The sequence below is a fragment of the Diuraphis noxia genome, unplaced genomic scaffold (assembly GCF_037042655.1).
Source record: "Diuraphis noxia isolate RWA-SAM2 unplaced genomic scaffold, SU_Dnox_SAM2 contig0003, whole genome shotgun sequence".
NCBI classification, from domain to species: Eukaryota; Metazoa; Arthropoda; class Insecta; order Hemiptera; family Aphididae; genus Diuraphis; species Diuraphis noxia.
Genome location: NW_028301713.1, coordinates 51,473,696 through 51,488,921, shown reverse-complemented (window position 1 = coordinate 51,488,921; position 15,226 = coordinate 51,473,696). Strand labels below are relative to the sequence as shown.

Here is a 15,226-nt window from a genome sequence, read left to right as displayed (position 1 = left end):
GTAACATTGACATAGGCATTTTTGAAAGGGACAGAAGAGTGAAAAATTAGGATTTTGGCTAATGGCTTTGCAGGGAGGCAATTTCAGCATGAGCGAATAATAGGCCTCTGATATCTAACTCTGATGCTGTTATGCTATAAACGCCAAGGTCGCCCGCGATTAAAACAAACCACTCATCGGTCATTACTTCTCACCCATGATACACTATAAGAATTTATGATATAATATACAGGATGATCCATTTAATTAGATACACTAATTATCTCGAAAAGTATTAACTTTTTGAATTTTTTTTTTTAACTTGTATAGGTTTATGTTTTTCTAAAATCGTATATTTTAATTTTTTTACCCTTATATCTATTGGTGAAACCACTAATAACTTTTGATTTTCAAATGGTAATATATACTTAAAGTATCATGGATTAATAAAACCATTTTTTCGTGAATTTACATGTTAACATTTTTATTTTCATTGATTAGTTTGTGAGATACAGCTCATCAAAGTATTGGTAGTTTTTACTATTTTTCTAATATTTGTTAAGAGGTTAGTGATAAATTCGATATCGCTGAATCCAAGGTAACAAAATAAATCCAAATAGTCCAATTAGTCGATAAGTTGGTAAATTATTAGGGTTCAAGATCAAAGTACAATAGTAATCATTAATTAATTGTTATTTATTTTGTTAACTTGGATTCAACGATATCGAATTTATCACTAACTCCTGGTCTTTACAATTATTGAAAAAATAGTAAAAACCACCAATACTTCGAGGAGCTGTATCTCACAAATCAATCAAAAAAATGTTAACATGTAAATTCATGAAAAAAATTGTTTTAATTCATGATATTTTAATTACGTGTTAACATAAGCATATTTTGTCCGAGCCTTACATTTAACTATTTTACAATTAACTCGCAACTAATATAAGAAATCAAACAAACAACATGAGTTCATATGAATATTTGTGAAATACATAACTTTTAATAATACATTATAAACAAATAATTCATTTACTTTTAATTGACAAAATGTTTTTTCACGTTCCATTTTATAGTTTTTATGATGAATGTATAATAGTAACTATAATATATTAACAAGGACTTTTATAAATAATTTTAAATTCAATTCTTTTATATATAGCTTTTTTTAAGGTTCTCATTGAAATAATTATTTTTAATCATGTAAAATATAAACGTAATGAGTGTCTTTCATTAGATTATAGTAGCTTTGTACTGCACGCATGCATATAGGTAATTATTATTATTTAGAAAACATTTAATTATAATTTATAAGCCACGAGAAATTTCATAAATAGACGATACGATTGATTATCAAAAGGTGAGATTGAAGAAAGTGCAGTAGAGCCATGGAAGCGTAAAGTTAACAGTATTTTCTAAGTTATTAAAATGCAGTGGTTGGATGCGTTTTATGCGACATTGGCTGTTTTATTTATACTTTCTTTACGTAAGACGTTCGGAAGAATTGTAAAGTCGTCAGAAACATTAGCAAAGCCCAATAGAAGAATATCCTAAAATTCATCATTCTCAAAAGATACACAGTTTATGTTGATGTGAGTACGTCATATTATATGTATTTATGGGATCTGAAATCTAAATGATTGTTCCAAGGCGGGCTTAAATGAGTCAAATATTTAAATTAATTTATATATATACATATATATTTAAATAACTTATTTAAAGTATTATTTTTTAAATATTTAATGTAGTATTGTGTTATTGTTTTGGTTTATTTGATATCACAAGTATTTTAGTTATGACATCATATTATGTTAATCATTATGATTTATGATAAAACTAAATAACAATTAAATATTCAGGTATTCTTGAAGTTGAATATAAGCATTAATTGGTAAATTTGTCATTTTTAATTAAATAAACTTAATTATTTTTATATTTTAATAAAATTAGAAAAAAAATAGCGTATCTTTTAACGCAATTTAAGTTAAGATTCAATCATTTTTCGTTAGATTAAAATATTAGCAAATCAGACAATCGATCGATTACTTTCGATTCATCAAATACTAGTATTTATAATCAATGGTAATATGCATCAGGGTTAACATAAATACGTATAATTTATACTATAATATCAATATGTCTATACTACCTATGACATAAATTATAAGTCCAATGGGTTCTTAATTTCTTATTGGATATAGTTATAGACATGTTTGTACTTTGGAAAGAACTTACTTATTTATTGGTATTTTTCTTACCATGCATACATATATATATTTATATAATACTGTATCACTACAATTTAACATCAATACACTATTAAATTAACAACAAATATAATATTTTATTATAGTAAAATAGTCAAATAGGCATATATATTCTACATAAATAACCATAATAGTAAATAATAATATTAATAATTGTTGGGAGGGAGGTTGATATATTCACATTGTATATGAATTTAATATATCAATATCAGGTGTAGGTATCAATATGCTAACAAAGATAAGAATTTCAAACAGTCATAATAATATTGATAAATTCAACAATTGCAAAATATGCAGTAAATATTTGAAATAAAAAACTAACAGAATATAATATGTTATATATTAAATAAATTAAATAAAGTAAACTATATTATTATTAACAATAAAAATATGATGCTTCCTAGATAATCATTTTACCTTTTGTTGTCATAATACATCGTCATGCAATCCATTATGTTATTAAAACTTATGATTTTAATCTTCGACTGTTCAAAGCGATTTTACGAATATTTGCCAAACATCCAGCTGAAGCCTCCTGTACGTCGGGATCTCGTGACGCAATAGTCTCCATCAAAAACTGTAATTACAACCGCAATTAGGTATGCTATTAATTATTATTCTATAAATAATTTATTTTTTTCTATACGGAATAACATTTTTTAAACGAATAGCCAACAGCCACAGACCTCCTAGTCATAATATTGTTTCTAAAATAAATTCAAGGACTCCACATACAATACTATTAAAGTAGTAACTGGGGACTAAAATTATATCCATGTAGCCATGTAGGTACACATAACCATTGATTATAAATAGTTATTATAGTACAGAGTACAGTATCTCGATGCAGAGGTAGACAAGAAATCTTCTCCTCATTTTATATAGTATAGGTACTATAGGTACTTTATGATTAATGATAAATATTATAAAATAGTATCTATAGCGGTATCCTGTGTAAACTGCTTAGTGTGGTTGGCCGAATGACGTTTGACTAGATAAAACATTATTTTTTATAACGTCTGTAAATTTTGATTATTATTAAAGGCATTATTATTATAGCATATAAAATATATTATTAAATTTATAAAACATTTTACCATATTTAAAATTTAAATATTATCTATACGTCTCTTCCACATAATCACATATCCTGATTTAACTTAAAAAAGTAAATAATTAACGGAAATAAGTAAATTTTTTAAAAATATGAAAACGAAAGTTATAATTCATATTTTATTTCAAGTTTATAAATACTATAAAAATAAGAAATTTCATTATTTTATAATAAAATAGTAAGTTGTTAGTATCTTTACAAAAACAGTACCTATTTAATGATTTATAAACAATACTTTTTGTGAAAAAGTTTCATGTATGATTAGTTTAATTGATAAAATTATATAGTAATTTCAGTCAATAAAGAATAAATTTAATAAATATTATCATAGATAATTTATAAACATCTTTATATACAAATAGTAATTAATATTTCAACTAAAAAATTGCAACGAGAAATTTATTTATGTAATTAAAAAACGTTGATAAAGTATCATACGTAATGGATAATAATAACATACAACTACATAAGCGCAATGCACTATAAACACATTAAACATGAACATAAGTAATGAGAGAACAATATATTATGTATATCCACGAAGTCATAAAGGGTACAGAGAATTAGTCAACCCCTGAGGATTTCCGGTTAGTTATATTATACAGAGTGATTCATCAATTTTTCCTATATGTATAATAATGAATTTATAAAAACTCTGATTTTTGATAATCTTAAATATTCTTAAAGACAATGACCATATTAATTTTAAATTCTTAATTCAACTTAAAGAGGGTCTTATGATGGTACAAACCTAACCTAACTCTTTTTTCATGGAAACCTATTTTATTGAATATTATGAAGCAGATGATTTTTTTTTTTGAAAATACTGGTGTATATAAATATTTTAAATCAAATTCAAATAAATAACTATAAGTACTTAATTTTTACGTTATTAAAATGTTTATATTAATGTCGGGTTGCATACGAAAATAATTAATTGAATGGTTCAATAAAATTTAATGGAACAATCGTGGGTCACTAAATTATTTTAAGCGACCATTAGCTTGTTATTGATTCATTAAATGTTTAGTGATTTAGTTGAAAAATATTTTGTGATTGTTCATGAAACTCGTTGTAAGACTAATAGTCATTAAAAATAGTTTTAAAATACTATAAACCATTTGTAATATTTAATTTAGCAGGTGATTTTTCCAAAATTTTAAATGCTAATGGCTTTCTATTAATATTACTATAATTTTCAAATCACTATATATTCAAAACCTATTATTATGAACTTATCGTAAATGTTATGCAAGGATAAACAATTTAAAAACAACATTTTCAAAAAAATATTTTAACTTAAAAATTTACACGAAAAAAGAAAATTTGAATAAACTGTTTATTAATGAAAATATTTATATGAATATACTCAATTGAATCATACTATACTATATTAGTATATTATTACAAAATATACCTACTCTGTTATAAAGTACGAGTGGTGCTATTTTTTTTTTTAAATAAGTATACTCAAACATATGTACATGGATTATTAATTATTGATGATATTATTATGTATAGTGAAACATGTACAAGTGAATGAAAATATTTTTCAGTAAATGATAAATTAAATTAACATCGTCTTTTGTACTCTAGTATCGCCTTCGAAACCTTCAATACAAGCTAAACATAATATAATTATATTCATATTTTATTGTATATCGTACGGGAACGACACCACAAGATTCCATGGCTACACAATTTGTCGCGTCTCCAGACAGACCGTGTAGAGCAAATGTAACATTCTGTTTGACTAGTTCAGAATTGGAATGTATGTATTTGGAAATGGGCAATACAACGTCAAGTCGACCAAACGTGTGACAGTTTCGTTCTAATAAACAGCAAGAACCGATGGCACGAGACAAATGGGCTTGGAGGTCCGAATTACTCTGTAAATGAAAAATTGGGGCTGACGTTAATACCACAGTAGACTTCGATTGCACTGTCCATAAGTTACGATAGTAAATAACAATACGTATTACCGTGTGCACCAAACTAGATAACCGCTGTACGATATCATAATCTGTGAGAATTGCCAAGTTTTCGGGTTCTTTGGCCAAAATTCCGATAACGGCGCACGCAGCTGCTAACACCCGGGTGTCGTGTGATTTTAATAAATCGACCAACATTACCAATCCGGTGACTAGAGAACTCATGATGTCACTAGACTCCTAATAAATAGTAATACCTATATAATAATAATAATTCTAAACGGAATTAGATTATATTATATTGTGTAAGATATTAGGATTTCAAACCCTTCTAATAAGTATACCAACCCTTGAATACCCTATTCAGATAACATCAAGGATGTTTGTCCTAGCATGACCCGGCCATTTATTTTTATATTATTATTTACTATTATTTTAATTATACATACTTTTGCCTAAAATTTTTCATTTAGAGAGCATAATAAGGAAATTGATAGATTTGTAACTATACATAAGTATACAAATTAGCTTTATTATTGTTATTAATATATCTCAATTATAATATTATATATTTTTACATTGTATCGGTATAAATACATTAAAGATCCCCTTCAATGTCATTGTAAATTTATATAACTTCTAAACAATCATACTTTAAAAACTTTAAATTTATATGACCATGTTAAAAATACTTTATTTTAATAAAGGAAGAAGCTATTTCAAATTTTTAAGGTATATAAACAGTTTGAATTTTAGGTTAATTCATTAATTTTATCACACATTGAAATCCATTAACATTTATAATGTCTTATTAGAAAATATGTTTTTATTAAATTTGTTTTAATTTTTTTGAATGATGACAAACATTTGTTATTTCATTTTTCAAAGCAGAATTTTTTTATAAGAACTTCAATGTATGTAATGTAATTGTATAATAATTGTAAACGAATTTGATAGAAGTTAAAAAGAAGATGAAAAAAAAATTCTATTAACACTAATAATCCACTCGTTTGAAATTTCTATGTATCAAATTATTTTAAAAATTATTCTGCTCGGGACTATGAATGTAATTCAAGTAAAAAATGCATGTAATTATTTAAAAAAAGCTTTGCTGTTATTAAAGGTGTTTAATATATACCAACCTCGTCATTTAAACTGGCATTGTAATGGATGTGTGCTATATTTGAATTCGATAATAAATCATTCTATGTGAAAAACAATTCTGAGCTTAAACGCGCGCTGTGTGTAAGACATCCATATTTCTTATGATAACCTCTAATTAGTTTTTTTCTGTTACGGTACATAAAACTAATTTTATACAAAAAAATCACATACTAGATTGTATGATATATCTAGATATGATCATAATGACTTAATATTATATTAATAATGTGCTGAAATAATGTTGGAAATTTTATTGTAGACAGAAAATGGATATAACCATGAAATATTTTAGGTACAATAGAAAAAGAAATTATTTCCGCAAAACCAGTTTTTGAAATATCTATTTTGAATTCGGAATATATCTAAATGTATGCTCTATTAAACGAGTGATATAATTATCATTCGTAAAATAAGAATATAATAAATAATATATTAACTATAGTGTACACAGCAACTGGGAAAAATAAATAGATAATTACGGACAATATTATAAGACGTTAACTCACTTTTGTATTTTTAAGCAACGTGACCAACGTATGTCCGGCAGTAGATTGAACGAGAGTGGAATCAAATTTCATCATGGACCACACTAATCGTATGCCATCGTTGCTAACCACTTGTTCCATGCACAGTGAATCAGACGCACAATTGTCTATTACACGACACACATTAACGAGAATCCTCTCATGGCCGGTGTCTTGCAACAGTTTTATTATGGGTATCAAACCATCAGCCGCCCTCAGAGCGATCTTGTTGCGTCCTATTTTCGTGCATTCCGCCAAAGATGCTACGGTGTTGGCGATTACCTTAAAACAGTCGAAATATATAGGTATATACCTATATATTACATAAAAAGCGAATGCGAATACACTAATTTGTTGATTTCAAACAGCCCACATGGGTATATACATGCAGGTACATACTATAATATTGTTATTTATAAGATTTCTCGCTCACTTCTTCGCTGTCGGAGTCCAATAGTTTTACCAAAACGTGTATGCCGTTTATGTCTTCCAGACGTTTCACGTTGTCCGGGTTCATCAAACATTTCCATATTGCGCCCGTAGCGGATTCCATTAATTTCGTTTCACACTTGTGCGATTCCACTTTGACAATGTTTACCAACGAGTTTAGGCCCCCTTGTTCTTTGATCATTTTCCGGCTCTCGGGGTCCTCAGCACACTATACAAAATTACAATTTTGTAAATGGCAATTATACTTAAATAATATAGGTAGGTATTTTATAACATTGGATGTTCAGCACACCTAATATTTATATGATTTATAAAAGTATTAATATAACACTCACATTGAACGTTATGGTGGCAGCGTTGTTCATCATTTCGATGTCCGGACTCTTCAATAGTTTTAATATATCGACCAACATGCCTTGCTCTTTGATCGCCGTACGAAAAACTGGCTGTGCAAATTCACAATTTAATTTCGAGTTTAATGAATATTAATTTTTATCGCGCACCATTTGATTATAGTCGTAAAATGTCTATATTATCTACCTGTGTTGCACAATTAACGATAATTCCCATGATAGAACTGACAACATCCTCGTGCACTGAGGTCAGTAGTTTTGCCATTACTGGTATAATTCCAGAACGTCGCATCACATCTTTATTTTTATCCGATTTAGACATCGACCACAATGCTTTTGAACAATTGCACAACAGACTAAATAGCTTTTGTTGAACTACTGGTAACATTTCACATTCAGTTTTTAATACTTGATGTGGCACATCCATGTAGTCCACCTGTTACACGATTAATGTAAATTTACAGCATTCATTAAAAAGATATAACCACTATAGCCAGGTACAGAATAAATACTATAAACTAAAAGTAAATGTGTTCATTTATTTACGCATTTACCATTAACTTAATACCACCGGCTTTGCGTATGAACTTTCGGCCTTTTTTTATTTTTGCTACGTTAGCTAGTGTTTCGGCTGAGAGAATTTGTAAGTCTAGTGATCGGTCGGACAATAATTTTACTAAAATTGGAATAGCACCCAAATTTGTCAGATTTCTTCTAGTACCCAACATATATGACATTTCATTTAATACTGCTAGTGCACCGTGCTAAAAAAAATACACATGCATTGAAATTCACTTATTTTTAATCCAAACATGGTAACATTTTTAAATGATTACACTGCAGTTATCAAATAACCAAATCATTATAATTGAAGTGTTAAAATTTATTGGAAAAAAAAAAGAAAATAAGGTGATAGTTATCAATTACGTTAAGATAAAACCTTCTGAAATAATATAACAATTCAGTTTTTATTAACAAATGGCCCCTGCTGAAGAGTTGTATTTAAGATCAATAAAATAAAAATATTCATTTGTTGAAGTGATTAAACGTATTACAATATTTGGTTCAATAACAAAAAAATTAAAAGCGGGTAAGTCGTAGATGTCTCTCTGCTGTACAGTAGGTGAGTTACTGTAATGGATGGAATTAAATTTGAATCCAATGATACCTATTATATCATTGTATACGAAAAACGATTCTGATCGGAAACGGTTTATTTGTCTAGGATATATTATAGATTATTAAAAATTTTCAAATCTTAGATTTAAAAAGAAACATTTTTATGAATTTTCTAGCTTAAAATAATTTGCGAATTTTAGTGATTTTTACGTATGTTGTCAAAATTAAAATTTGAATGCTTGTAAAAAAAAATTGTGACTATGCATTTCATTTATTTTTCAACTGCTATTGTATAAATATGTTAGGCGCCTCGTATTTAATTTTCAAATCTTAGATCTAAAAAGAAAAACTTTTATGAATTTTTATCTAAGATAATTTGAACATTGTCGTAATTTTTACGTATTTAGTCAAAATTTGAACTTTTAATGCTTATAAAAAAAAAATAGTGCTATGTATTTTTAATATTTTTCAACTGCTATTATTAAAATGTGTTAGAAGCCTTGTATTAAATTTCAAGCTTTTCTACCCAACAAAATTTTTTTTATCGATATTTATAGAAAAAAAAAAAAACCAAAAAAGTTGAAAAATTAAATTGTCAGTAAACAGTTTAAAACAAATCTAAATATTTTTAAAATTGTATCAAATATAGAAAATGCCTATATAAACATTTAGTGAAAATTTCAAGTATCTGCGGTCATATTTTTTAGAGTTAGACCAAAATTAGAAAATCGCTAAATGTGAAATCCAGTGAATATCCAATGTTGTAAAAATTTAAATTTCAAATGCTCATAAAAATTTAATTTGAATTTTCGGTGGACATTTTTTTTGTGATAAAGATTGACAAACTTATAACGAATCTTTTATTAAATTTTCAAATCTTCGATTTAAAAATAAATTTTTTTATGAATTTCTAGCTTAAAATAATTTGCGAATTTTCGTGATTTTTACGTATTTTGTAAAAGCATTCAAAGTTTGAATTTCGACACGATCAAACTTTGAATGCTTATAAATTGTGAATATGAATTTATTTTATTTTTCAACTGCTATTGTAACAATATGTTTAAAACCTTGTATTAAATTTTCAAGATTTTCTGCCCAAAAAATACATTTTTATCGATATTAATTTAAAAAAAACTAATAATGATCGAAAATTGCAAATACCTATGAATAGTTCAACTTTAGTCGAAAATTTTTGAAAATTGCATGGTGGATAGAATATATTTATATAAACATTTGGTGAAAATTTCATGTGTCTATGGTCATTTGTTTTAATGTTACATCAAAAACCAAAATTGATTTTGTCGAAAATTGATTGTGCGTAAAATTTCTCATTTTTCCCTTAATTTTTAGTTTGTTTATCCCGATTATTTAGAAAAATATTAAGAATTTTTTACTTTTGACCCCCCAAAGTACCAACTAGATTCACTTTCTGAACGAGGAACTGAAGTCAAAAATCAAAGCACTTAAACTGCCCCAAAACGTGATGACAGACACAAAAAAAACACACATCATGGTAAAATCAATTACATTCTTCGCTCCGCTCAGAATCTAAAATGTGTTTATATTTTATGCATTATTACATTATGCAACAACTAAAAAGGTTATTAACTGGATGCACATTTGTAAGTTACTTTACGCATATTTTAGTTATTATAATTTTGCTATATTGTTAGTTGTTGAGTTAAAACACCCTAATAAATGTCTTCTCAAAATAATTTATTTCAATATTTCAATAAATACTTAATTGAAAAAAATTATATCATGATATATTTTTATTTTTTTTAAGCATAATATTTTGTACGCACTAATTAGATTTCCAACAATTAAAGCCTAAATAATGGACTATAAAAAAAAAACTTTTAAACATCTGTATTAATCCGTACAACATTACTCTGCATTCATTGTGGTCGGTTTCTAATAAATTGATCAAAAGCTCTGTACCACCGGCAACAATCACAACACTTTGCGTGGATTCGTCACGTAAATTGTAGTCCACCAACGAAGCCAATGCAATTGCCGTAGCCGTTTGATTCCCTACCTTAAATTAATACACAATTCATAATATGTTTTATGCCAAAATATTGCACATTGATAATATTTTAATAATAATTTAATAATATGATTAAGTATTGTATTGTTACTCGTATGTATTTAATCAATCTCTGGATGCTTTCTATTTCAGCTGCGTCATCAGACAACGATGTCGGATTATACCATCTGTCTTCTTCAAATTCACTCAATGTCATACTGTAACTTGAACTGTCATCCGATTGTGCAGGTTCCTCGACCATTAATGTATACAACGCACTAGGTACCTAATAACCGAGAATGGATATCATACAAATTTTAAAATAATTAAACTGCAGTCAACGCTCGAGCTAAATTATCTAGTTATAGTTAAATAATTATAGTATATTAATTTTTTTATTATTTATTTAATTAATAAACAAGTTATTGCAAATATCTCAAATGTTGTTGTACTATTAAACTATTATAGTATTCTATAAATATTCTATAAATACTATTATAGCGATACTAAAATAATGTACCCGGCCGGGTGCACGTGCTGCTGAGTGCCTGCACACAAATGTTAAATTCTCCTGTTACTTACCATTAATTATCAAATTTGCTCATTGTACATAATAATATTATGTTATATAGATTGTAAATTACTTAAAATATAATAATTAAAAAAAACTTTACTAAATACTATTATTAATATATAATATAATACTCGTATAATTAAATTGTAATTAGTGTAATTTTAACAAATTATGTATATTAAAAGCATGTATAATACAATAACAAAATAAAAAGCTATGCTCACAGAATGATGTAGTATTATATACGCATCTCTTCCTCACCTGGCGTATATTAATATATTAACATAAATCATAATAATGTCAGCCAATAAACAAAGGAGGATAACAATGGATATATATACATATATATAGGTGAAGTGAAGAGTAAAGAAATATTGTTAACGGGATGTGCATGATATATTTATAATATTTTTAAAACACTATGATAAAAACTTATTAGGAACCTTGTACCTATATTATATTTTTAATTTTTAATACTTAAAAATTAAAGAAAAAAAGGTGAACGATATCTGATGACTGATACATTAATAATGCTGACCCTGTAAATCTTCTGCCAAAAAGAATTAATCTGCTTCAACCCAGGTTTAAATTCAAAAACCTTAATACTAGGGGATATATGCAGGATAAACAGATGCCGAACTTTGGCGTAAAGAATTCGCAATTAGTGGATGAGGCGTGGCCATCCAAGTGCCAAAAACTAAATTTTCATATCCGTATAAATTAAAAAAATTTGATTTTTAATTTCACAATTTTCTTCGAATAATTATCGTTTGAGACCCAATAATAGTCATAATTCTAGTGTTTTGCAAGAAGTTATTGTTTATGGTATTGTAAAAATTATATTTCCGAAACTATTTTTTTGAAAACAGTAACTGTGTAGTATTATGCCTAGATTTGACGGAATAACGAATGAGGACATAGAACAGCAGACGCCTATGCCAGCTATATAAATGTGAGGAATGGTAGTTAATTGATTCCCTTGCTAATGCAGGATTGAACAAACCATAAGAGTATAACTAGTATAAGACACTTATCAACACACATTTTCAATACTAATATCAAATTCAGCGGAAACGAGCAGCATTAAATTGTACTTTGTTGACAACTAATAAGTACTCAGTACAAGTATATGTGTCTGTGATCAAAAGTTACGAACCTAAATCCTCAAATGGTTTCCTTTATAGTCATTATAATTACACTAGAAAATAATAGTATACTCCAGTCATATTATGTTTCAGGTTCACATCTATTATTATTTATTTATAATATGAATAATATGAGTGACTTTTTATTTTTACAAAAACATATACGTAAGCACCTCAAATTTGAATTCGTTAAAAACTGATGTCGCATGAATATTTCTGTCTTTATACATCATACTTGCCTATTTCTTTTTTTTTACCTATTAATAAGTACCTATACCTACCTATACTGAACATTTTCTACTTTTTATTCCATAAAGGTGCCAACTATATTAAATTTTCTACCAGAAACCATCATCAATGTTGAAAATTAATGCAATTTTCTGTTTTAAATATGATGATAGATGCACAAATATATCTGCAGTATATAATTATATTATGGATGTTACATTATGGACACAGACCTTACTGTATTATTATACTTCATAAGTTTTTACAAATTACAACAATATTTGAGATCTTTTTCAATGCATAAATATTTTTTTTATTGTTCAAACTTAATTGATTATTATATTTCAGCTTTCAATCTTTAAAATCGTAAAATTATTTCATTAAAATAAAGTACAGTAATATTTTATGCTTTAAAATGTTATGTTAAGTAGGTAATATATACTAATATGTTATTACTAATAACTAATATTATTACTTAGTTTATAAATATAACTATTACCTGTTGCATAGGTATCTATACCTACATTCTACATATATTCCCAACAGAGTAATATGATACGGAGAAAAAGTTGTTAAATTATTGTATTTTCTAAGATGTTAAAGATGATTGTAAAAAGTAAATTACACTCTATTTACACCACTATCAACTTTTGATTTTCAAATAGTAGCATATAATTAAAATATCATGAATTAATAAAACCACTTTTTCATGAATTTACGTGTTAACTTTTGATTTTCTGTTGATTGGTTTGTGAAATATAGCTCCTTAAAGTGTTGGTGGTTTTTACTATTTTTCTAATAATTGTAAAGACCAGGGTTTAGTGATAAATTCGACATCGTTGAATCCAAGTTAACAAAATAAATCTAATTAGTCCAATTAGTCGATAAGTTGATAAATGATAAGGGTTCAAAGTATAATAGTAATCTTTAATTAATTGTTATTTATTTTGTTACCTTGGATTCAACGATATCGAATTTATCACTAGCTCTTGGTCTTTATAATTATTGAAAAAATAGTAAAAACCACCAATACTTCGAGGAGCTGTATCTCACAAATCAATCAAAAAAATGTTAACATGTAAATTCATGAAAAAAATTGTTTTATTAATTCATGATATTTTAATTATATTTATATATCCCCTTTTGAAAATCAAAAGTTGATAGTGGTGTACCTAAGAGTTTAAGAAAAACAAATTTTTTAAAGTTAATACTTTTCGAGATAATTAGTATACCCAATTAAATGGATCACCCTAACCTTTATTTGCGCAATCACTGCATAGTACTGTGGTAAATTATTTTTGAAATTAAATGTAAGTAATAATGACATTAGTATTATAATCGCTGGAACAATTTACGATCGTAGAGTTATATTCTATTAGTTACTTTAGTTCTATAATAGTTATTCAGATCTCTTGTAAATAACTCTAATGTGTTAATCATAAAATTATAAGTAAATTAAAAATATTTTTTACAATTTAATTTTAATAAAATTATTTTTCATTGAATGTTGTTCTAGCATAAATTTACTAAATTTTTAATAGATGTTTTTTTTATGTTAATTGATAAATAATTATTTGTCAATAATTTAAAAATAAAATCATATACATTAAAATTTAAGTATTTTTCTTCATGCATAGAATACTCATATGAGTCATGATCCATTGTTACATAGGTACATAGGTACAAGTACCTATATGGTATGTATTATAATTATTATTGAACATCAAATGCGCCTACCTCAACTAAAGCGTTATCTTCTAATGCGGTGTCTGTTTCGTTTCGTTTGTCCTTCACCGTCGACCCTTCCCTTAAAGTTTCCATATTGTTTGTATCCTCGTTCATAGTGTTGCAGTTTCTTATGCCGGCCGTTTATATGTAGCTGGATTGGTGTACCCTATATTACAGATACAACATTGCTGTAATGCAGTTTAAAGACGAATGCGGTTTTCGATCAAAATACCTGATATATGTTATATATACTATATAGGCCAAATATTGATCAAACTCTGTGTCCATTGTTGACTACCCAATTACAAGCGTTTGTGGAATATAGGTACCTACTGAAGAATAGTTACAGTTTACATTTTCAATGTACACGAACAAATAATTGTGTGAAGATAACACAATGATAATATGCGCAGCGTTTATATAGTTAAATAGCTTTGTATTATTATTATTATTATTATTATTATTATTATTATTATTATTATTATTATAACGCATTTCAAGTGTTAATAGAATAAAAAAAAAGTTAAAAAAATCCTTAAAGCACGAAAAAAAACAATTATTAGCGTACGATTGTATTGTTGTTTCGTTTTTTTATTTCCTGTCTGGTATACCAACACTGCC

At 26.7% G+C, this 15,226-nt stretch overlaps 1 protein-coding gene across 3 annotated transcripts; it reads right to left on the bottom strand.

Moving 5' to 3' along the window:
* Nucleotides 1-2,377: 2,377 nt before the first annotated feature.
* On the bottom strand, nucleotides 2,378-15,001 carry LOC107165493 (armadillo repeat-containing protein gudu-like). Of its 3 annotated transcripts, XM_015513746.2 has the most exons (12): nucleotides 14,838-14,996; nucleotides 14,615-14,771; nucleotides 11,043-11,216; nucleotides 10,793-10,939; nucleotides 8,337-8,546; nucleotides 7,970-8,218; nucleotides 7,765-7,875; nucleotides 7,413-7,637; nucleotides 6,962-7,261; nucleotides 5,343-5,531; nucleotides 5,028-5,249; nucleotides 2,378-2,823 (listed from the first exon to the last, which is right to left on the bottom strand). In XM_015513746.2, the coding sequence occupies exons 2-12, from the start codon at nucleotides 14,717-14,719 to the stop codon at nucleotides 2,713-2,715; spliced, it is 2,043 nt and encodes a 680-aa protein (XP_015369232.2). In that variant the 5' UTR covers nucleotides 14,720-14,771; nucleotides 14,838-14,996; the 3' UTR covers nucleotides 2,378-2,712. The 3 variants fall into 3 exon arrangements, with proteins under 3 accessions (XP_015369232.2, XP_089080014.1, XP_089080015.1); XM_089223888.1 differs by lacking the exon at nucleotides 8,337-8,546 and having other exon boundaries at nucleotides 14,838-14,995; XM_089223889.1 differs by lacking the exons at nucleotides 5,028-5,249; nucleotides 5,343-5,531 and having other exon boundaries at nucleotides 14,838-15,001.
* Between the last annotated feature and the right edge of the window lie 225 nt (nucleotides 15,002-15,226).